The sequence below is a fragment of the Rhagoletis pomonella genome, unplaced genomic scaffold (genome assembly GCF_013731165.1).
Source record: "Rhagoletis pomonella isolate Grant_MI unplaced genomic scaffold, Rhpom_1.0 Rhpom_scaffold_00005, whole genome shotgun sequence".
Lineage (NCBI taxonomy): Eukaryota > Metazoa > Arthropoda > Insecta > Diptera > Tephritidae > Rhagoletis > Rhagoletis pomonella.
The window spans coordinates 72,475,208-72,500,961 of record NW_023458559.1 but is presented as its reverse complement, the minus strand read 5'-3'; the positions used below and the strand labels follow the sequence as shown (position 1 = coordinate 72,500,961).

Here is a 25,754-nt window from a genome sequence, read left to right as displayed (position 1 = left end):
AATCTCGATGGCCTTATTAAATCTTTATATGCTAGATCCCATTATCAAAACATCGTTCTCTCCGTTATATTTACTGGCTTATAGAGTGCCTACTGCTGGTGGTCACAGGGTCAGATTGCATGTAGACCCTACAGAGCGTATCAGCAGGTCACAACCGCCATGAGCAACGTACCGCTTCGCGAATTTTTCCACATCATGCCACCTTACCGATCAATGTGGTGCTGAAGTAGGATTTCGTGCAGGTGCAAGAGGATATTCGGTGAGCGGTGTCTATTATCTCAAATTTCCCAGCAACTGAATTGTACAAAAATAAGCTAGGATCGCTACAACAAGTCAAGATAGGCAACGAGCTTAACGTTTCCCTGAAGATTCATATGGGCGGACCTGTGTTATATTACTTATTGCACTCTAATGCGGCTTGCACGCGATTCCGTTGGTTCCTAGGAATTCTGACTTCTTCATTGTTACATAGACTATGGCGCTTATGATCTTTCGCTGGCATGGCAAAAGATGTACATACCATAAGCATTATAGACTAAAGCCTTCTATCTGGTTCATGACCAATAAGGCATTTTACCGGGTTCAACGCTACAAGAACTGGTAGGCACATCAATCCACGCGCTGCGGCACCGACTGACCATACTCGACGTAAACTTACGAGGTGAGTTGGTTTTTTAAGTATTTCTACTACTTCCATGATATCCTTTACATTTCATAAATTGGTTTACAAATTTTAATTGTTTGTTTTTTGTTTTTCTCTCTCTCTATTTCTCCGATGTCAGCTTCAGTCAAGTTTGCAATGTATGTAGGTAGTATACATTTCAAGTAGGTATTATCTTAATAGTAAGTTCTATTTTCATGTGGAAGTTTGTTTTCATATAGATACATATCAACGCACATGCTTGTGTTTTTTTTTTAATTCCAAGCTACTGTGACCCTGAAAGATGTATGTCTGTTGGCAAATGAGATACAAAAGTAAGCGTATTGTAAACATTTCACTACATTTTGTTGGCTTTTAAAACTATTTGAAGGTAACAAACTTGCTTGCTTAACTCTAATTCTCAACCAGCTACAATTTTTAGACACGGCGGGACATACCAATCTCTATAACAGCTGTGTCAAATATTGACTTTATATGTTCCACAATAAAAAAAAAAAATAAAAATTTTCTGGAAAATCCAACATTCTAGTAGCAGAGACAGTGCAAATACTTCAGCGAAATTCAGCTCTGGAATTTAAGTACAAACACAGCCATTGTTTAATATTTCACTTTTCAAAGATATTTTTCTAGCTAGACTGCGTGGCTATAGACGTATAAATTTTTTATGTTCTAAATGAAAGCAAAAAACATATTTTTAAGAATCCCTTGTTCATAATGAGTAGACCGACCCTGCTGGGCCTGTGCCCTGCTCTATGCAGACGATGACTCGCCACACAGCTTAGTGAGTCTTATAGACAACCGCGAGAACTTGACTTTAGCTATTTCGATTGGGCTCATTTCCATTGCGACGATTTTGGGAATCGCAACCGGCCCGCATTCCCGGTTCTCCTTGGAACCGGACTCAACATAACCGGTTCTTTAAATGCTCGGAAAGGCGCATCACTACATTCATTGTTCTTCACCTGTTGGTATACACCAGCGTGTTTATTATCCACCCATAGTCCTGGTAAACTACCCGAATTTCCGAAAATCTCAATTGTCCTTCATAACAAATTCAATAGTTTTCTTTAACGATAAAAATATGTAAGTAAATGTTATATATGCGTTCCATTCAAGCGTTGTCTTTTTATATCATGGTCATCAGTTTTCGTGTACATAATACAAAAATAAATCTGTTTGTGAACTTTGACTAGTTACGTAAGTACCTTGTAGTAGATTTTGTTCTTTTGTTTTGCCAATCAGTGTGTGCAGCTTCTTCCAGTTATATCCAAGAACTGTAAATTCAGCCTGCAACTTACGGTTTGTAGTACGTAATGTATGTTCAATACAGTTTGCCACTGCCCGGCATATTCACTTCAATGTCGCGAATGTTTTCTGTGTACATATGTACATTCACACATACAAGTTAACAATGGAAATACCGAATGTGAGTACATAAGGTGAAAACAAAACGCAGTATCACGACTAATTAAAAGCGAAACACATTTACTCAATTAAAATGCAATTAGTTAAGCATTTCCAAAATGAGACAAAAGTGTAAGGAAAATGAGACAAGAAAATTTAATAAAACATGGCATACAAAAAGTATTGAAAGATGTAAAACAAAAGTCTTAAAATATGGTACAAAAAGGAGATACAAAAAGTAAAAAAATAAAAACAACAACCACAAAAAAACAATAAAAAACCGAGCTATCGAAAATCCCACAAAAGCCATACGACAACAGACACTAATAGCAGCCAGTGTAAAAACGATAGTCGCATGCAGTAAAAAAGATAACAAACTACATACACACTACAAACTGTTAACAGCACTCAACAAAGCGTGAAACTGCAGCTATTATTATTAAATAAAAAGTATCAAAAGCTTTAATGCAACTAAAATTTGCATAAAAATTTGGAGCTTTACGATTTGTTAACAGCCGTGTTTTTTTTGGCGTACAAAAAATGGTGCTGCTTTGCTCTAACGAAATAGCGACAAAAAATGGCCAAGTGAATGAGCGCGACTGACTGACTGGCTGTGAGTGTCGCGCGCATGCGCAACAGCAGCAGACAGCTGTACGGCAGTCAATAGCGCTTTATGACTCAATGAAGTCTAAAAATAGCTAGCAAAGCGATAAACTAGTATTGAAAAGTGGCAAAAATGAATAAATCGAAAAAAAATTGCAAATGTTTGGCATGCATAAATATCAGAACGAGTGCCGTTAGTTTAATGGTGCAAAATTGATTTTTACGCCTCATTATTTATTTGATTATCGTTTTTTTTTATCGAAAATGTGTGTGTGTTTATTGTTTTTATGTCTTATTGTTTTTGTTTCTGCCTTTTACTTTGTCTACATGAACAGTCAGTCAGCCACCCGGCAACCGGTTACTTTTGACTCCTTGTGCAGCCAAAACAAAGCCGTGGAAATACATACATATATGCGCTGCCGAAATGTTATTTATGTGATTTTTTCTAAATCTACTTTATGAGTGTGCTTTTTTTTTGTATGCTTTGCATCTAATCAATATTGACAGTAGTAAAGTCGAAAATAAATGAGTTAATAAAATTTTAATTTATGCTACATTCGCGACAATTGTTGGCTTGTAAACAAAAATGAAAGGAAAATACACACACAAACATACATACATATGTACATGTAATTTGGCTGAAATAAAATGTGAATGAAGCGTGGCTAACTACCGCTTATTGGCCATTTTATTGAGTGCTATGTGCTGATATTTACCATCCACATATATGAATGTATGTATGCATGTAGGCACATTGATTCATTGTCTGTCTTACCGGTTACGAATTTTATTGTTATTTAATTTTTTTTTTGCACGCTTCGATACGCACACATGACTCACAGCAACTATACTATACGACTGGCTTTGCTACTTTACCCTTTCAAAATATTCGCATTCTTCCATTTGCTTTTTTGTTTGCTTTTGCCGGAAAGTCCACTTCTGTCACCAATTAACATAAGTTTATACGCGTTTGACATTATAAAACTTTCGTTAGCTACTACCTTCTTTTTTAACTTTTAGAACATTTTAATTTATGGTTTATTATACGTTTTAGTCAAGCTTGAATTATTTATTGACCAGCCAGCGCGCGCGCACTCAGTAATACAAAGAACTGCGACTCATATATTATTCATGCTGTGCGGTGTGCATGGCTCGATTGCGATTGCCGTAGTTATTGCCAAGCAGTTCAAGGTTACTCTGTTTGTTTATATTTTGGCATTAGTTTGCAATTACAATTAAATGCCATTTTCTGTTTCCCACCAAAAGACTTTTTTCTGCATGCAGACGTTCATACGAAATGAGAAAATGTATAATAGTTCGTAAATAGTTCGCATGCATATGTAAGGCATGTGTATGTATGTATGACCATTGGTTCCAGACGTTCTACGTAAAGTTCAGATTCGGTTAGATTAGGCATGGTAAGTTTAGATGCTAGAAAATCGCATTGATTTTTAATGATTTTTTTGGCTGACGGTGTTGAGCCTTTACCCCTAAAAAAAATATTAAAATTCAATCCGATTTTTTAGCGTTTTAAAACTTGAAACTAAAATTTAATGGGCTAAAAATGTTGAATATAAAGTTAACAATTTTTGGGTGTAATTGTTAAAGTTTGTTGAAATTTTATAATTTTTTTTTAAGAAGTTTTAAATGTGGGTTTATGTGGTGCGGATTATGTTATGTGCTAGACCTTTATAAAAAATATAAGCATAAAATAAACAAAAGAAAAATAACCAAAACTGGTCAAAATATCACTGAACCTAATCAGCTGACCACAAGTGTACATAGTTCCGGCTTGAGAAAAACGTGCTCAAAGTGTATAAAGATCACGCTTTTGGCAATATTTGAGAAGCTCTAGAGTTTTTTTTTTTACTGCACAATTACCCAATAGTCACTGGTACATAGTATTTTTGAACCCATTTGATTACAGGTGACCTTCAGGTCCGGGTCATGTTAGTTTCAGGGGTTTTAGTCGAAAGTTCATCTAAGTCCACACTTAGAAAAAAGTCAGCTAAATGTATTTCTCTCAAAACAAGATTTGGTAACTGTGACCAAATCGTGTAACTATAACCAAATCGCATGTTGTAACTAAAATCTTTTTTGAGTGTTAGTAGAAGGATCAATAACCTTTGCCCATGGTTTTCTCAAAATATTGAACTTGCAGAAACTTTATACCGTACAAACGTGATAAGGCATACACGGTGCGTCTGGCTCGCGAGTCATTTGCGTACGTGTTGACTCGCCTTTCGACTACACACAGTTGAGTCATTCAGAGTCATGCCAGTGTCATGTCGGTGTAACTAACACATACATATTTATTTTTACAAACATATCCAAACAGACTCGCGGGTCAAACACACCGTGTATGCTGCCTACTTTTTGTTCAAAGTTGCCAGTAGAATACTTCAGTCTCCGAAACTTTAAACAAACATTTGCAATTTGATACTGGAGCCATTTGTTTACTTTATTACAAATATTGCGCATCATATTTTCGCAGTTTTCGCTTAGTTTTTTGTTAGAATTCATAACTTTTTGCTTGCTGCAGAAATTTTATACAAATCTATGTATTTGTAAACATAAAACCTAAAATATTTCATTTATTTGACTGCTATTAAATGTGTGTCTTTTTTATTATGGCTTTTTTTTATTGGTACATATCATATTGTATTTTTTTTTGGCCACGGAGACATACATTTTATTTCATATTTTCATTCAGTTTAACAATTTTTAAATTTTGTTTAGTTTTTATAACGCTAAGGAAAATATAAACATTTCATGTGATACCTTAATTTTTTATTTACATTTGACATTTTTGAAACCTTACGTATATAAATATGGATGAAAAATTTGCAAAACGCCATTTAAATTCGTGAATCTTGTTTATTTATTTTCGTTTTTATTATTATTTTCTTATGGAGGGCCCTGTGCAAAGCAGTTTGGCGGGTTTCAACCCCGCCCCATCGATGTTGGTTGCCGGAAGATTTTCACTCATTTCTGAGTAGTAGATAAGAATATGGAAAAAATCAAATCGTTAACTAGCATCAGTGGAAACACGCAATATGATTGCCTTTTATTCAGCTAAATGAGAATAACTATTTATTTTCATTATTGCCCTTGCACCAAACATTTCTTTATTTCAACCGCAGCTGAGGTAGTTTCTTCTGAAACTTACATGGAAAAATATTCAGTTAACCGCTCACTTGGTAGAGCCCATTTTCTAGCGATCAGTTAAAGAGCCGTGCAAATCCATTCAGTAGTTTCGGAGATTAGTGAGTTCAAACAGACAGACGAAAATTCTAAAAATGGTCAAAATATATTCCGTTACATGGCCTGCATCAACTGCATCATTTTTGTAAAGCAATTTCTAATTTACAGAAAAAACCATTTTCATTGAAATTAACTCCGAAAAAAGACAGACATAAATTTACCAAAGTGTTGTCACAGAAGGATACAATAAGATTCCCTAAAAGCTTGCGCGCAGCCACTTGTCAATAAATATTTTTAATTTTAGTGCCTTGCGGTGCATTTTTGTGTGTATGTGTTTTATGTTTGTTGCACATCTGCTTAGCTTTTATTTTTAGATATATGTATGTACTTGTTTTCATAGCTACATATCTTTGCCTAGCCAAGTTGTATGTCATAATTGCGCAAATTTCCCCCATTAATTTGCATATACATAAATGTCAAATTTTGCTAATTTAATGCTGAAAATTTTTTACCATAATGATTTGTGTTGCATTCGCAGACACATTTATCACCAAAGGTGTGTCGGGAGATAATAGATGCAAGCGAAATTATTATTTGCTGCTTCTTCTTTGCTTTTCTTGCAAAATTAACTTTTTGTAATGGTAAATACGCGGCATTGTAGAAAAAGGTTCTGAAATAATTTTAAAGAAAATTTAGAAGAAATTAGTTCGAGCATGAATCATTTAAAAAGTTAACAAATTTGATAAAGGTGCCTTATTTGTCGTTCGGTAACATATAAATACATCTATTGTTGTAAGGTGACCCTTTGCTAGATTTGAGGTCTCTCGCCATTGGTAGTTTATTGGCTCTGCTATATATGGTATCCTCTTGCGGTGGAACGCGCTAGATAATGCCACCATGGTTATGCAGTTGGGGTGAGTGCAAACAAACTTCCGGAATTGGAGTCATTTAATTATTATTTTATTAATAATATTAAATAAAAAAATATATATATTTCAGACATTTTTAATAATGAAGCTAATTTTAAAATTTGATATCTTAGCCTCTTTCATATAAAAATTTGGCTAATGTATTTGATTGTCATGGTGCCAGAAAACAAATTAACTTTTGCTGCTGTTCACCTTCATTAGCGTTCTAATTTCAACCTCATTTGACAAAAAACACCTGCCGCTCGACCGTCAAAAAATATTAAAACTAAAAGAAATATAAATTTCTTTCATAAAATCATCAGAACTCAGCAGCATCACAACAAAGAAAATATGACACAATTAGCTACATACATCAATACATATATGGGTGTTTCCAGCGGAAGGTCCACCACGACAAAAAAAATAAAGTTTTATATCTAACGTATTTACTAGCCGATTTGTCTGCTTTTTAAAATATATACTGGCTATGTAAGTAGAATCATCTTTGCATAAAATGGTCTTCCTAGGTGCTGCCAAGGTCGAGATATTTCGAAAAACCGTATTTATGGTCCGATTTGGTTCGAATTTGGCGTATGTGGTTGAAACATAATAAGTCATAGATTTCTAATAAATTGACCCTGAATTGGCACTGAAGTCAAAATATAAAGTATATTCTACATAAAATACATGCTTTATTTGTGTTGAAAATTCATTTAAAAGCAATATTAACAAAAATATAACGATGGAAATTTATGTCACGTGACGCTACGTCACGTCACGTTTCACACTTGGGGTTTTAAAAGAGAATACAAACAATTTGCATTAATTCAAAAAACTCTAAAAACAACTAGAATTGCTCCAAATCATATTAAAATAAGTTTCATGAAAATAGCCATCCACAATTCGCAGAGTTTTGCGATTTTGTAAGAAAAGAAAAAATCAACTGCCATTTTTTGTCACGTAACGACGCTCTTTAAATGCTTATATTTCAGGACCAAGCAGTGCGATTGATTTCATTTTTCGGTTAAATATAGACCTAATTATGTGCTATACAATGGCCCAAAAAAGTTAAAGAAAACAAATGGTATTCCTTTTGTGTATCACATTGAAATCGTACGACTGTCATGGGAATGCCCATATGTATTTATGTGTCGAATGAACACATAAAAAAGCTAAGTTTTTCAGTCACCAACATTCTGTATTGGAATTTACATACCTACAGTTCTATTATCGTAATTTCCCTATTACATTGAGTAGAAACTTTCACCTTACACGCATCTCTATTCTTCGCTAGCCTTCACACTAACCTTGCCGAGCTATTAGTTTTGACCTTGGCATGCCTACAATTCAATCGAATAAATCAAATAAACACATATAAATTGAAGAAATAAGCTCAAAATTATCTGAATTTTAAAATAATAATTTCCTATGTCGCAAAAAAAAAAAATAAAGCAAAAGAGCTAGCTGTACTAGTATATTAAAATATTCTAGGCAAATGCTGATTATTATTATGCGTAATATTTTTTATTCTATGCGCAGAGAAGTTCAGTCTCATGAGGCTGGGATAACACTACGCGATTTTAAGCAAATTAAAAAATCAAAAACATTAGGGTAATAGAGATAAAACTGTATTCTCACGAAGGATTATTATTTTTTTGTTTAAATAAAATTTTTATCAGTATCAGCGCGGCCTTATATTCCAGAATTGTATGACAAATTTAAATGCGTTAAAAGTCAGATTGTGGAAGCTTATATTTTTTTTATTCTAGCCATTAATATAGCGCGGAAGCTTACCTAAGAAAATATCTAAATCATATAAATGACGAATTGCTGATGAAAAAACTGCCAAATATATTGTTGCCTATTTGCTGCTAACTAAAATGTGTATTAGCCAATGTTTTCTTACTTCGCTAATTTGGTGATCCATTAGACTAACTGGCAATGCGTGTGGGCGTTCCCACGCTTTTGGCAGCGAAAATTCAAAATTTTTAATGTACTTTTTTACAGACATCTTTAGTGGTAAATACATGCATATGTATGTACACATGTATAGTCTGTTTGGAAAAAAAAGTTGTGTGAGATTTTTATTCATTCTCTGTTCACAAGCATGTGTAAGTTTGTGTATTTTACTACCTAAATTTTATTAGGATATTAACAAACGTCTTGATATATGTATGTGTGAATATATTACATAGCATTGGCGTCATCATTTCATGACCAAAACCAAAAGCAAAATATAAAAAGTACATAAAAACCACAAATGAAAATAAAAAGATTTGTTTACGTTTTTGCACATATTTCTGAAAAATTTGCTTTGGCTTGCGGTTGCCGGACGTATTTATAAGATTTAAGTATACATATGCATTTGATTTTTTTTTCCCAGCGGCTTTCTTTACACGAAATCTGACAATATCAATAACTGTGTATTTAATTGTTTGATTTATGTTGATGGAAATTGAAAGTATAATAATTTCAAAACATATTAAGGGTAATAAATATTACTTACGTATAGTTTGTTAGATATTTCTAAATGTGTATGTACATACATACATACGTCTGTATTTGTAGGAGGTAATTGATAGTGATATATTAATTATGAGATTCCTTAAGATAATATCGATGAGTAGTTCTATTATTTTTATAGGTATATATTATGGTGGGTCGAAAAATGTGAAACCAGATATGTGAGAAAAAAAACGTTTTGAGAAAGAAAGTTTGAAATTGAGGCCAATCAGACGATCTCCTCTAATCGCTTCTTCGGTATACCGCTCACTTTAGGTATAGTTTTGTTGTGAAAGCAAGTCCTTCTCTACGTTGTCTTTTTATCTCAGGGCAGGCCTTCCTCTTATCCCATTAAACACAGCGAGGGCCTTCAGGGCTACTTAGTTTGTGTTCATGTGTGCGTTATGACCGAGCCAGCGCGGTTGAAATAAGCTAACTTTTGATGGCATGGAATGAGCTATCATTTGGGATATGATCATCATTCATGCCACACAATTTACTGGCGCACAGCCACCTGTCATACGTCTGTAAAACCCCAGAGTTGCATAGTTCGTGATCGTAAAAAACGCAAAGAAACACTTATTCAAAATGCATGCTTTTCTCAGTGCGAATCTACTATGTATTTCGTGAAATATTTCACTGATTAGCACAATTTTTTTCGCGCAAAAGTGTAGGCATAGTTAACTACAACCTCGCAACTTTTCCACTCGCCTGCTTGACTGTGAGACCAGCCAGTGTCGAATGTAGTAAACCATGAAATGGCTAAGCAATTCAAAGTCATGGCAGGCACTTTGCGAACAAAACAGCAAACAAATGACTGGCAAAATACGGATCGCCTTTGCCTTTAGTTCCAAACTGCAGCTGCCAACAAGTGCGGGCGTGTCTATGGCAAACATCTACTCAACCACCACTGGCGAAGGAGCTGAAAGTCAAATACATACATACATATGTGCACTCATATGCAGTGTTGTTTGCTCAAAGGCACCTACAGACCTGGTTACCTACTAAAAGCCAGTTAATCGAATTCATTTTTTTTTTGTATTTTTTTTTTTAACAAATCCATTTATGTGCCTTGCCTGCTGTGCACTCAACTGTTTATTACTTTAAGTGTGCAAAAATGAATAAATAGAATAAAATAAAAAATGGGATAATAGTGCAATATAAATGATCACTGTGGGTGCCAATATTGACGCAGGAACACAATTTCTTTTGTCGCAAAGAACTTGTTGGCCAGTTGGCAAGGTGAGGCGTTGATTGATGGTGTTGCTGTTGTAATGTGACGGTCACCGAAGTGCTGCAAAAAGTGGAGCTAAATGTTGTAACAAATGAACATACAAATATGCATGCAAATGTAGGTTGTAACGAAAGTAAGACTAGACAGTATTTGAAACAAACTGGACGTTATTTAATGGATATACATAATTCAAGATCGAATTTACATATTTGCGTATATATGTATGTATTCGGATTGCATTGCGGGCCAGTACGATTATTCTAATAGTATATATGTAACTAAAAATTGAAGAAAATGAAACTGGAAGTGTTCAGAAAAAAAAATGCCCCACTACTGATGATTGCCCTAGAGGGCTCTCTACTCGAAAAAGCTGGGCTGATAAAATGAAAATGGTCGCAAGTCAACATCGTCCCAGTGGTTGTGAGAAATATTGTCTCAAAGTCTGAATCACTTATCGGAAGTGCCAATCAAAGGTCCTACCTTCAGTCCTACAGTTTCATGCAATGTCATTTTGGTCTGTTGCCCATTCAAACCTGATCATAAAACATTCTGAAGTGACTACACGGAATAAAAGTTAGGTATTCAATGAACGCTTGCAACTACAAAAGCAGTTAATTTAAGCATCTCACTTCTTCTTAGGACAAACATGGACCTTTTAAAATAGTGTCACACAATTAAATATCCACCCTGTTGGCCCACGACTTTACCGTTCGTCAGGCGCAATATGGTGGCTGTCAATTACGGGCGCAATGCGCCTAACTGGCACACTTTTAAAACACATAATAATCACAATTTTATAATGTTTATAAAATTCCTTTGAACAATGTTGAACAATGTAGCACATATCTGGAATTAAGACAATGGAAACTCTTTGTCCATGTTTCTCGATGTGGAGTTTGAACTTGAAGTTTTCTATCAAAGCAGAATTGCTTGGTGTGAAAAAATCAGAAAGCCTACATATTGACCCACCTATAATCCCTTGCAAGCTACATTAGGTTAGGTTAAAGTTAATAGCGTTACCAGAAAGCCCTTTACCAGATAACCAGCACCAGGAGCAGTGTTGAAAAACATAAAATCTGTTTGTCAAATTAAATAGTACAACTTTTTGAGTACTCTTCTGGCAGCTGCCTCAGTTTCGGTAGAAAATGGGCTCCTATGAAAAAGAATCGAAGTCTACGGAAATTTGTTCGACAGTCTCCACCTTCGCTACGCTTCCTGGATATACATATATTCCTAAGTTAAGCTCTACTTAAAAGTAAATTATGGCAATAAACAATGTCCTTATGATTCAAAAGAAATTTACTAAGTTTGCCGTCGTAAGCCACACACATAGATCTGCTGCTTTGTGTTCTGCTGGATCGTGTGTACAGCTTTATGTACAGGTTTATTACCTGTAGTGGAATTGGCACTTATTCTATTTGTGCGGCTGCCGAAGAAGCACCTTCCTTGGTGAGCCTGTGTGTCTACTCGTTGCCAATGACTGTACTGTGCCCCTGGACCAATATAAGGATTTTCAAGGATATTCTAGAATAAAATTTTAAAAGCACATTTTCAATACCTATGCGTACTTATGCACCACAATATTTTATATTTTCTACAGAATTTTCTCTTTTATTTGATACCCACGTATTCTGCAAAGCACTGAGTTGTTTATTTAATTTTTTTTAATTAATGATCTCTTCGAAATTTCCAAGCGCTTTAGAAAAAATCCTGAATAATAGGAGCAGCTTCAAATGATTTTTGCCGAGTTTTTTCTTAGCAGTCGGCCAGCGCTAATAATGACTACAATAATACTGTTAAAATAAATTGCTCTTGCTCTAAGTATTTAAGCAATTACTGCAATGGTATTTTCGGAAGGTCATTATCTACAGAAAAGTGCAGAAACGAAACAGTAGAGCAGTGGTGAATTCCTAGCTTTTCACCTACTTCCATCGATCTTCCAAGCAGATGGCTTGACCGGGCAGATCTTAGGAAAAAACCCGCTGACACAAGTTTCTGATAATTCTGTTTACATAAACTGTCCAAATGAAAAACAGATAAAATGAAAACTTTTTAACACAAATTTTCCGCATTGAAAATTTGTGTATGCAATTGCTGTATTTATTTAGTAGGAAATTTGCAGGTGGCCCCATTTCAAGCAACAGTTTTTTTATAAATCGACTTTCTGGCCATGACCTACATAAAGGTCTTCACCATGTTTGCATGTTGCAGTGTTTACAAGATCATGACACAATATTTAATATATATACGAAGATCCTCCAGCTACCTAAGTACTGACTCATTTCCTTTTACCACATTTAGACACTTAAGAAGATGACTTCATGAGCAATATTGTAAACACTTTATGCAAAATGCGTAAACACGAACGAAATCGATCAGATGTGCTTATTTAAATAGTTTCTTTCTTACCTTCCATTGCGAGTATACTTACATGCATATACATACATAAATACATACGTACCTACTTAACTTACGCATTAATGACGAAATGTACTTGTAAAAGTACAGATGCCTTCGATAGTCAATTGTATACATTGTGCGCTGATCGATCGATTGATTATTTTGTGTTGTTTGATCGAGTCACTGCGAATGCAGATAATTGTCGAAGGCCTGACCAGTGTGCTCCAGGCGGGGAGAAATCAAACTGGGTGTGTTATATTGCACGCATGAACATATTTCTGGGTCAAATTAATTTAATTTCAAAAAAAAAGAATATCAAAATAAGAAATACAAATTATCAAAAACAGATATAAGAAAAAAATACGCTTGGCTATAGACATTTTCAGCGACGAGTTGAAGTAAAAAAGGCAAGGCAGTTTAAGGTATGAGTACCTATGCGTTATACGTAAGTAAGTATGTGCGCATGTATGTCATGCAAGCGCAGATGTTATGGCAACTATGAAATGAGATCGCTTGAAATTGCAAAATATCAAATCAAGTGGAAGTGTTCTCAATTCGTATTTTGTTTGTTTCCAAATTCGGCACAGTACATTTATACAATTTAAAGATAAGCAAGCTGCAACGTGGAATTTCTCGTCGTCTGCCTCATCCAAATTGAGTTGATTGACCTCATTTTTTGGGTAGAAAAAAATTATGGAATTTAGAGTTGATAGTTTTTGCATATAAATAAAATAGGTAGTGATTTTTTTATTTCAAATTTAACAGCAATCTACAGATTATTTGAATGACTTTCGGCTGGCAGATGGCTATAAGCCTTAATTTGTGTTGTACGTTGTATATTATTACGGTACGATCAGCGCCTATTTCATAAAGTGACAGTGACAATTTTGTCATGACAGGCATTTTCCGTACTGTCAGTGACACCCAGTTTGGTGGGTGTTTTTTTTCCATAAAAACTTTTGTCAACCAGTGAAGTCAGTATAAAGTATTTATTGAATATATTTACAAAATTCTCCTGTGAAGAATTTCCGACGAAGCTTTTTAGTGTTGTCGTTATTGTCGCGATAATTTTGTCAGAGTGACAATTGTCAGCACCATTGTCGACAATATTCCAGTATTGTCACTGTCGCTTTCCAAAAATTGTCACAGCGGCCTACAGGCGTCTATGATCCAGGAAAAAATGTTGCCGACAATTCTGGCTCTGAAATTTTTCGGAAAAATCGACAATTTTCGCACCTTTATGAATTAGGCCCTAGGCATGGAATGCCAAAGATAGAAGAAAATGAAAACTAAGGGCAGTTTAACACCCGCCTCGAACGAGACAACCTCTTTTGATGACGGCCACGGTGAAAAGTTTTTATGACTATAGAGGGCGCTCACAGTCAAAACAAAATCAAAATTAAGTTAGCTACAAGCTTTTTGACATGACTTTCAATGGAATGTCAGTTGCAAAAGCTGATATGCTCCGATAGTGTGTACTTGTGATTTTCGGATCCTTAATAAGGGAGGTGCCTTCGCATGGCTGCTTGATGTCCTCGAAAATACTGAGATTACCGTCATCCAAGTAATGCTGTGGTCGTGGCAAGGCAATACAAATGGGAAGACTTTCGACTGCCTACTAAAGGAGCGAACCACCAGGGGGCCCACAATAGCGTAACGCTGTGGTGGGCTTCGGGACATGAATGGTTTGAAGGCAAGAAAAGTGCTTTAACTTTGGGAGAAAGAGAGGTAGAGTAAAAAAGTAAACGAAACAAATGTTTAATATATATATTTAGCGCTGTTTTCTCAATTAGATTTTAAAATTTATATATTTGCCTTTTAAACAGAAATTTTGTTCAAAAAACGGTCGCAAGTAATTTTGGTTCAAAGTAACATTAAAAATTGCAATAAAAACTCAAGTACGAAGCCAACGAATTTTTCGAAATTTTCGTTAGCAAAAATTACAAGAAATTTTTCAAATTCCCAACAAACGACGTCATTAATTTTCCATTGCCATTTCAAGTGAACTGTAGCAAAAACGAAAATAATTATTGCAGCATTTCTCCAAAATAAACGCTTGAGTGTTACCAAAAAAAACGCATTACTGGAACACCAACAAATAGCAACAAAATGTAATGTGTAGAAGCAGCACATTAATTGGTCAAAAAGCACACAGTTTTCAATAAATTAAGTTCACTTTTTTTAGTGTGTGTGTGCATATTTATGCCTCCGTGAGTGCCACTGGCCACTTCAAATGGCTGGCACGCAATTATGACGCCACAAGCAGCGGCTCACTTGCCCACCGTCACCCAGCCATTTAGCCACCATTTTTCATTACACTGCTGCAGTAGCCAGCTAGTAGCCAATAGTCAGCAGCTCTATGACTCGTAGCGTGTCGCCGCCAGCCCCAGGTCAGCGCGCCACTTGATGACGCCACAGCTTGCGAAACACCAGCGGCACTGGCGGCCTCTGCCTAGCGGCATACCAACAAAACCATGCATTTTTGTTACCAAATTGCGTTTGTTTTTGTTTTCTTTCTAGCGCTTTCGCATTTTCGGTAAACACATTGCAGTAATTTTTTCGTTTGAAATTTTTTTTTTCGCCCAGAGTTTTGCATTGAGAAAATTTTTTTTAATTGCGATTTTTGGTATTTGCTAATTTTTCAAGTGTTCTTAAACAATTTTTTTTGCCGTTTTTTCCAGTTCTTGAGTATTATTATTTTGGTAAGCTGCTTACGCTTTTGGCTGGAGCGGAAGTGGAAATCATAAAAATTTGCTCTAATTCCCGCATTTGTGGAATTTTTTCTGCTATTCGATTTGCATTTGCAAATACTTTGTGCTTATGTGGGAAATATTTTGGTTGTTTCAGTGAAATTAATTAGGTGAAAACTATTTGTGCGGTTTAGTGAAATAATTGCATTTGTTTCGATTAGATACACTTTCTATTATTTCTTAAAAAGTATTATTTTAAATTTTTTTCTTTAGCAAGTAAAAATGTATGCCTTAAACAGCTGCAAAGAAACTAATTTAACATTAGAAATAATTTCGAAACATTCAAAAACATTTTTTCTTTAACAAAACAAACATAAATAAATAACTCGCTGAAACTGAATTATAGCAAATAATTAAGCGATTTTCATATGTTTTACGACAGCTTAAAGCAAAAATCTTCAATTAATGCGTGGCACTTAAGAGCTTCGAAACTGTAGCAATATTTGTTGCATTGCTTTTTCTTTTCATTCCGATTTTTTATCTTTATTTTATTTTGCATCGTTTTTTTTTTTTTTTTGTATATGTATTTAATATTTTCACTTAAATACTTGTCTCGCTTTAATCGCATCGCTTAAAAGGCTTGACACTGTCGCTGGCAAGTGTTCGCAAGCGGACGCCAAGTGTGACCGGCAACTGGCAACCGAGTACAGCCACTGCAGCAGCAGGCGCCCACGCGACATATTTTTTTTATTTTTTTGCTTTTTGGAAGATGTCACAGCCGCGTGCATTAATTTGTATAAGCTGTACGGTTGTATGGCTGGATGAGGGTGGGAATAAGTGGATGCTTGAGCAAGTTTATGAGTGTGATATATGGAGGGCCATAACAAACGTTCATCTGTCAGCTTATTAGTTATTAAAATATATTTTATGAGAGTGTTCGAAAAACGGCGCACATAAAACGAACTTATAAGATTTTGTAAGGCTAAAGATTTTATCAACAACCGAGAGGTGAATTTAAAGTATCTTTTTATGTATGTATACTAATTTTCCCCTTTGATAAAAGATAATTTGTTTATTTTATTAATTTTTAATATTATTTTTTTTTTGTAAACGTACAGTTTATTTTTCAATCAAACCCGTATGAATCCAGTTCTTTCCAATGTTTGTGCAAATTAAAAAAAAATCAACAAACTTTTGTAAAAAAAAACTTTTGAGTACGTACGCAGTTTTTTGTAGCCCATTCAATTTTAATACAATAAAGTGGCAGTTTAAAATATCTCGGACTTGCCGCACATTTTTGGCAATTTTTTTTTTGTGTATGTAGTATGTTCGACGATTTTTTATATGGAGAAAATGAGGAAAGCCTTCAACAAAAATAAGATGCAAAAAATCAACGGTAAGTCAAAACTACTTTAGACCTGCACTTTTTTAAACTAGAATTTAATGGACTACAAAACGGAATACTCAAAATATTTCTATGAAATCTAATTAAATAGTTCGCCATTTTTTCCAAAAATTTTCACCTTCTTTTAATATTGCGCAAAGGTTGAAACTTTTTAAGGTTTGTGTTAAATCGTAAACTAAATTTTTATAAACACGTAATCAAAACGAAAAAATAGTTAAATCTTGTCAATATGTGGGTGTCCTAAAGTTATGATAAGCACTAAAATTTACAATTTTATCTTCAATGGTGGGAATAAGTGGATAAGTAAATTTGATTTACTTTTTCGACATTTTAAAGTAGAAGTATTTTTTCTCAGTTGATTTTACATATTTATATTTTATATTTTTTTCACAAAACTGCTAATCTTTATACTGCAGCGAATTTTTTTTGACCAGCTAGTAAAAATTAATTAAAATTTCGTAATAGCCATGCCGCTACTCGAATTCTGGATTGAGAAAGAGAACACTTGCATTTAATACGAGTGAAATTTGTTCCCTGTAAACGAAATTTAGATCTCAGATCCTCAAATTAGGCCAAAATTAGGGCCCAATTGGGAAAAACGGTTGGCTCTGATCGGATAACCTCAAATTATTTCCAGCAAGGAAACTTTATCATAATGGGCAACAATTTTTGTGCCCTCTACTGGCACGAGAATCTGCTAGCATCAAATAAGTGCATTTCCAGAAAAAAAATCATAACTCGAAAACGACGAATTTTAGCATATTGCTACTCGTACTGAAAATAGTTTATACTATTCCCTAATAGACAAAAAAGTTTGAGAAAAAAGGGGGAAATTAAAAAAAAAATCGTTTTGAAAAAAAATTTTTGTTTATAAACAATAAACAATAATTAATTATTAATTAACAATAACTGTTGTTTCGTTCACTAGATCGATTCAGTAGATCAAAACCTAGAATTTGAAAAAAAAATCGTAAAAATCCTTGCTTTTTTGCGGCAGTTATAAGCGATTTCATCAAAAGTTGCTATTAAGAGAGGAAAAAAGAAGCGTTCATACTCAAAAAGAATAAAATTTATTATTAGAAATTTTTGAATTTCTGAGCAAAAAGAAAAAATACGTGTCTTCTTAAATTGTTCAAGGAACAATCCTTGTAAGTTTTATCGCAAACTTATATTCACTTTCCACCGGCCTGGGTGATTTGTGATGGAATGAGCCTAATCCAATTATTTTAAGTATTCTTCCAGTTTAACTTAGAACCATAATGACCGCTTGTTTGACACCTTTGTTTGACACCAAATTTCAAAGGAAAAGTATCGTGGTTTGGAATTTTTTTTTCTACTTAGTAGTAGTAAGGTCCACCGCTTTTCGAATAAACGCTTAAATTTCTTAATTTATTTAGTAAACAAACTATATTAACGGATATAATTTTAAATTAAATAAGTCAATGACCTTTGAAAAATTACGAAAATATGTTAAATCATTTTTAATCTTCTTTTTATAAATATGTATATATGTCAATAATCATCTACTTACGTGCTGAATCGCTGCATTTGACTTCCGCCACCAAGAGTGCCAACAGCAACCAGAAAATTGTATGAGCATTTTTAGGGGCTGCCATTTCTATTAAGAAAATATTACCACAGCTTTCTTCAATTAGAATACGCTATTAAAATCGCATACGCAAATATGTATGTATGTATGTATGTATGTTGGCGAGTTGTCTAAAGTTTCCCAAATCACCAAAAATATCCAAATTAATTTCAAATATTTTTTAACAATTCACTTTAGTCTTTTCTCTTTCCTCTTTCCTCTTCCCATGAAATAATGATTTCTTTATTTGTTTAGGAAATTTCTTTGCACGCAAACACTCAAACACTTTCTATTTAGCGTTCCACTTCTCCGAAGCACCAAAACTCGATCATGCAATAATATTTATTTTCTCTTTATTGAATTTTTGCGAAATTTCGCAAAGCGAGTAAATCAAACGCCAATTGATATGACCTCTGGCGCTTGTGTGATTTGCTTTTGCTGATCTTTTTCACTTGTATCTTCCATACAGACATTCATTTATTGTTAGGTTTGTTGATTTTTGTTTGATTACTTTGCCAGTTTTTGTTTGCTCGGTCGAGGTTTTGTTTGCCTTAGTGCGCTGAATTTTTTTTTTATTACTTTTCTTCTTCTTCTTATTCTCTTATTATTCTTTTTACTTATTTGCTAATAAATAAATTAAAGCAAGCGCGTCGGCAATAAAATTTATTTTATGTTATTTTTTCACAATTGAGAGCTTATTTGGCAATCACTTTTTGATTTAATTCGCGCATGGAAACACACAGGGAATATTTTAAATATTTTCCCATTGATTTTTTGTTTTTATTTTTTTTGTATGCAAATTTTTATGCTGTAGACGATGTGGCTGCAAAAGAAGAAAAACAAGAAGGCATAAGTTATTGCGATTGGAAAAACTAAGAATTTAATAATGAAATGAGATCTGAATTATAGCGAGGCTTTAATTTGGAAGTCTATCGTTTAAGAAATTATTAATTTGTAGAAAGTGCTTGAAAATAATATCCCCCCGATTAAAGTTGAATTCAGTTTACTTATACACAAGTTACGCGAAATATCAAAATATGGATGCCAAATGAAGGAGTATTAAGAAATATTTAGTTTGAACGCTAAGCAAATTTTTGAGGTATTGGAAGAGGATTGCCACCTGTTTAAAAAGTTAGATTCAAATTATTTTATAAGTTAAATGAATTATTAAAATATGGGTATCAATCAAAGGGGTTTTAAAATTTTTTATTTCTGAACTGTATTCAGCGGGGTTGCCATATGTTTGAAAATTAAAATTAATCAGTTAATCAAAATATTAGTCGCAGTCTATGGTGAAGGAGAATGTTTTAAAATTATTAGTGTGAACATTTCGAATGTTGGAAGAGAGTTGCCACGTGTTTAAAAAGTTACATTCAAACTATTCAGTAAGTTAGATAAATTATTAAAAGATGAGTATAAATCGAAATGGAATTTTTTTCTGACGTTTACTTAGGAAGGTTGCCATTTGTTCGAACAATCAAATTCGAGTGAGTCCATCAGTTTATTGGATTACATGTGTATCACAATGTCAGATGAAAGAGATTTAAGAAGATTTTAGTTTGAGAATACTTTTGAAAAGGAATTTCAAAAATAAGAGGTCAAATTTGAGACCTTAGCCTGTAGATATATGATAAATTGGCTGCATCGTTTTGATGAAATATGGCACTCGCATCTCTTATAACTCTGACTAACATTTGATATATTTTTTAAGTTTTTTTAAATTCAATTTCGGGCGTTTAAACGCCATTCACTAGTATATAAACAAAAGTTTCAAAGATTGCAAATTCATAAAAATTTGAAACCATTAATTCAGATTATGCAGTTCACATCCTCCCAGAATCTCTCGCTTAACTAACCGTCTCTATACTAAATAATTTACGCCCACGTGGTCGATCATTCCTGGAAATTAAATAAATGATGTCATTTGCTTAGTCTGGTCTCTGTGATTTCAACCGGAATTGGAAATTTGTATATTCTTATCGCCAAATGAAATCAAATATAGCTTTTTAAATTGATAAAGTGCTATAAAAAAAGCAATATGCTATAAGTTACACCGTATAGCGCAGGACTTTGTATTGTATTCACTTATACAATTAATAAATAACTCAATCAGCGCGACGAGTTGATAACAGTCCCGACTATTTACTTTTGCTCTGAAATATAAATTCACCAAAAAATTAAGGTTGCAAGCGCTACACGAAAAGAAATCAGGAAGCAATTGCACAAAAATTACAACAAATTAAAAAAATATACATTGTATATATATTAATTGATCTTTGACACTGAGCACGTCAATCACAGTGACACCAGCACGCCAAATTGATAACAGCGAAAGTGATGAGAGACAGCTGAGTTCAAAGCGAGTAACATCAATGAAGCCGCGCTTTGACAGCCATACGAATTGTTTTCGAAAATAATAATCAGCATGAGATAACATTGCTACTTTTGCTTTTTTATTTTATTTGCTGCCATTCACAATTCATTTCTTTAGTTTTGGCGAAATTTTTTGTCAGCTTCTAAATATTTTATAACATTTCGCATATGTACATAATTTCTTACTATCTACATTAATTCATTTATTTTATTTTTTTTTTGCTTCAGCTTCGCTCTGCGTCAGTGGCAACAAATTGTCGCCATCGCCGCGTTGTCAGCCACTTGCAATGTGTGTTCACGAATTAAGTGGATTTTGGCTGGTAGTTAGTTGTTGCTTTTTTGCCAGATCACCAAGTGCATTGCTCGGCTGTAGTGGCTGCTAAATATTTTCATTTTATTTTTGGTATGCGTTGTTGCATTGGAATTTCAAGGTTGGCATGTGAAAATATTTTTGCTGCATTTTTGTTTCTTAATTTTATTTATATTTTTTTTATTTGCGTGTGTGCAGCGGAGGCTCGTAATTTAAGTTGGCATGCAAAAGTAGCAAGCTAAATTAAAACTGAAAAAAAAAATCACAATTACTTTTTAAATAATCGTATGTAGTTTCGCAAAGTATTAACAAAAAAATAAATAAAAATATTGGAAAATTGACCACAGTCTACCTCTTACCTGCCGCCTTTATTTGCATATTTCATTCACTTCGGTGGTAATTACAGACTTTTTACCGCAAAATTAAGAATTCTTAAAGTGCAATTACGATCTTGAATAAGTTTGCTTTGACTGCGCATTTTTCTTATTGCTTTAGCTTAGAGTCTGCTTGGATTGAATATTTTTCGTAAGGTGCATGATTTAGAACAGCGCAGGCAAAACTCCATTAGGAAGTGCAAGGCTGATTTAGAGAGATTTCATCGATTTGTCCTATTAAATTTACTCTTCTAGTAACTGTAACTGTGAGCTTAACCTTACTAAACTTACTTCTAAACCAAGTTATGCATTTCCCCGCAGGAATGCATTTGCTGAAATAAATATAAACAACAACAATTATTCTACACGCCTACAACAACACGCATTAATTGAATATTTTTCCAGTTGATTTGAATGCTATTTGCTGATTTAACGTCCACTTTAAATGAAATGGAATGCAGCCGTGGAACTTCATAAGTCAACGCCGCAAGCTGCGGGCGATACATACCGACATACAGTGGCGCAATTCAATAAATTCATTAAATGAATGCCACGCGATCGACCGGCGGCCCGCATAAAAAAGCAATCAAGCGTAGCGGTAAAACAAGAAAAGCGAAAAATAGAAACAGTCGATTTAGAAATTATAATGATTTTGTGAGATGATTGCCAGCGCAGTTCGAAGGTGGCTGCAGCGTAATGTTTATATTGATTATTGCGGTCATACAAAGTGGTTTATAGCGGCTCTTAAGGTTGGCGCATTGCTGTTGGCGTTAAAAGTTTCTATTATTTAGTGTGAATTGTCGCCGCTATTGCGGCTTAGCTTTACTATATGCATATACGAAAGCGACCATACTCGTATGGATGACCATCGAACTGGGTATGTATGTATGTATGCAGGGTGTTCAATATTTTGGAATCGTACCGAGAGAAAAATGTGTTTGGTTAAGGCAAAAGAGAGACAGCTACATTTTTTCACAGATTTTTTCATTCGCCGAGCGCAAAGTTCTATAGTTCTCATACAGGTAATTAAATACATAACTGATTGCGAGACCTTTCAACAACGTTCCTACCGATCGAGACTGCTCTGTGAGTAAAGGTACTTCACACGATCCAATTAGCTGGCATTCCCACTCTCACAAAATGGCAAGTGCACTTCTTTCCTCAGAAAGTATGGTTAAGTGGACTTATTAAAAATAAATAATTATTGAAACGATGCTTCACCCTATATATTAAAGCTACCGAAATGATAATACTAAGACGACTTAGCCAATGCTGGCAGAACTCCATAAGCAAGTGCCCTGCGCTGGGCTTCTCTGATTTAGACCTTTAAGCTATTGATCGAATTATTTTAGTTTATAGTTATAGTTTTTCGGAAATCGATATGCGTTTCTCGTGATGTGGCTGTCATACCGCGGGGATTCGATCAACAGTAGTTTTTTGCATTTTTTTTTCTTTCTTTTTTAAATTTTTAGTACTCTAGGTTAAGTTAGGTTAGGTTATCTTGGCTTCCCTAACCCGAACAGGAAAAGGGCCAACTCAGGCCACGATGGGCCCGCATTACGGGCTGTACTGATTGCAGGCAGTAAAGTTCCTTTACTTGCTAGTTTAGCGGCAACACAGTTGCCCGGTATGTCTTAATGACCTGGCACCGGCACCCATACAACATTAGTGACGTAACACCTTGCCAGCATATTTAGAAGCAATCTTCGATGTAGATTCGTCAAAATTAAGTGCTTTAATAACTGCCTGGCTATGCGAAAAGGCAGACTAATAAGTGTATCGATCAGCCATCTTGCAGCTCCGCTGAATGCTGCAAATTCGGCTTAAAAAACGCTACAGAGATCTAGCAGACGAAACCCAAGGCTAAGTGAGAGTTCTTTCCACCTACCTGTTATTATTATTTTTATATGATTAACTAAGTATGAATAATTATGATTAAATAAACAACGTTGCCACCTAGAAGAATATTTAAAACATATCAAACAAGCTTCTTATCTAAAATATTTTAAAATGGGTATCAAACGAAAAGAAAAATTTAAGAACATTTTAATTAAGAATTGTTTTTGTAAATAGTGTAGGGATTTCAGGGAGTTGCCATCTATTTTATTTTTTATTTGTTAAAATAAGTATCAAAAATATTTTAATATCGCTCGCTGGAATAGGAAATTTTTGCAAACATTTTAATAAGGATGTAATAAATAGAGTTGCCACCATGAAAAATTAAAACTTTTTTAATTAGTTTATCATCGTAAGTATTGGAATATGGAAATGAAGCAGAAAGAAAAAAAAATAACTAAAAATATTTGTGTAAAGGGTTGCCACCTAGACGTAAACTCAGATGAGTTATAAACTTAAATGCGTTAAGGATTACACTACGCAATCGTACTAAAGAACGATCTTAAAAAAGCTTTTTTAAGGTAAGGTTGGAAAAGCGTTGCCACCCTAAGTAAAAATCAGTTAAAATTAGTTTGATGCGTTAATTTTTCAAATACGCAGACATCGATATTAGGAAATTTGTGCTAGTCATGTTTTATTTTTCATAAGTAATTTGTATTTGTAACACCCTTTATATATGTTTGTTTGCACTCCAATGTGCATATTCAATTCATTAGATTTTATTAAAGGCTCGCTTTATGCCGCCGCAGCGGTAATGAAATGCAATGAAATGTGGCAGGCAATTGTAACGAAGGCACGTCGCGCGACCCTCCCATTCGACAAACACAAAACAAACAAAAACGTCAATGCTAAGCGCTTGTGACATTTACGTACGCTTTGAGTGCCAAGCAAAGTGGGAGAATAGAAAAAAATATAAACAAAATATAACAAAAAAGCAATTGTAGGCAAATGCAATAAAAAAGTTGCTGGGTGTTAAGTGGTGATAGAAAACTGAAAAAAAAAAAAATTACAAAAAAAAAATATTGTACTTGTAGTAAAATGGAGTTTCAATTGGAAATCAAAGTGCTGTGTTTATGTGGAATAATTGCCGACATAGCGTGAAAGGAATTAGAGACAAATAAAAAAGCAATCATTTCAGTTGAGGGTTAGGGGGATAAGAATATAAAGAGTAAATAGATAAATCTAGTGAAAAAATCAATACCAGTACTAGTATTTATATGTCGCTGCAAGCATGCATGATTCCTTGCAGGCATAAATTAGCATAAAAATGTAGATTGCAATTGATTGCGCACAGCGTGAAGCCAACAGTAATAGCAACATGTTGCCGCGCAGCACAAAAAAAAACGAAAAAGAGTATTTAAAGCTGCAGCAGCTTGGCAAGTGAAGGAGTGTTCGACTGCCAACCTATTTGAGATTCAAACGAAACGATTAATAGATAAATAAAGGCAAACAAAGAAAAAAAAAAGAAAAGCGAAAATACGCGTTCGCTAGGCCAGGCCTCCACCTTTAGCAGATCGAAAGCGTAAAATGCAGCGAGTGCATCAATAAATGCAATGACAGCATACACAGTTTCGATTACACTCACGGCTGTTTCGTTGGTACTCTTAGCGAGTGGCAAACAATCGGCAAACCAGCTTGATTGATGTGATTATGCAGGCATTTTGATGACAAGCAATTGCTTGGCGAGCGCTAGCACACTACCAGCAGATTGACTGAGTAACTGGTTGACTGCTTAAATGACTGACAGACAGACATCAATACGTATCCACGAGTAAGTAGTTACCACTTGTCCTTTCAACACCTTTTCTTCTTCTACTCGGCCATTGAGTGGCGCGCATCTGTCGATCGGTGAAATGCGCATCACATTTTAGAAACATACTACATTCGCACTTATGTATGTATGCTTGTAAGCACATCTTCAAATCGATTGACTTTTTTCACCTCTGCAGCCTCACCTTCAGCATTTTTTTCCTTACTACCTGTCAAACTGTTCACAGCTGCTGCCTATCCCTACTCAGTCGTCTCAATCGTCTGTCAATTGCAATGAATGCAAGAAGAAAAAAAAATTTCCGTAGCTCACTTGAATTTGTATTAATTGCCATTCAATTTGATTGAATTACTGAAATTCTTGAACGCGTGCCAAGTGCGCGATGGCATCTATTAAATATGTAGTGCAACTGAGTGCAAGTGCTCGTACGTGAG

General features: G+C 34.4%; 1 protein-coding gene across 1 annotated transcript in view; it reads right to left on the bottom strand.

Moving 5' to 3' along the window:
* The window catches only part of LOC118739478, an 82,485-nt gene extending 63,063 nt beyond the window's left edge, over window positions 1-19,422 (bottom strand). The window contains exon 1 of the mRNA XM_036470836.1: window positions 18,543-19,422. Coding sequence (XP_036326729.1) covers window positions 18,543-18,627 — 85 coding nt within the window. The 5' untranslated portion in view covers window positions 18,628-19,422. The remainder of the gene's footprint in view (window positions 1-18,542) is intronic.
* Window positions 19,423-25,754: the final 6,332 nt, after the last annotated feature.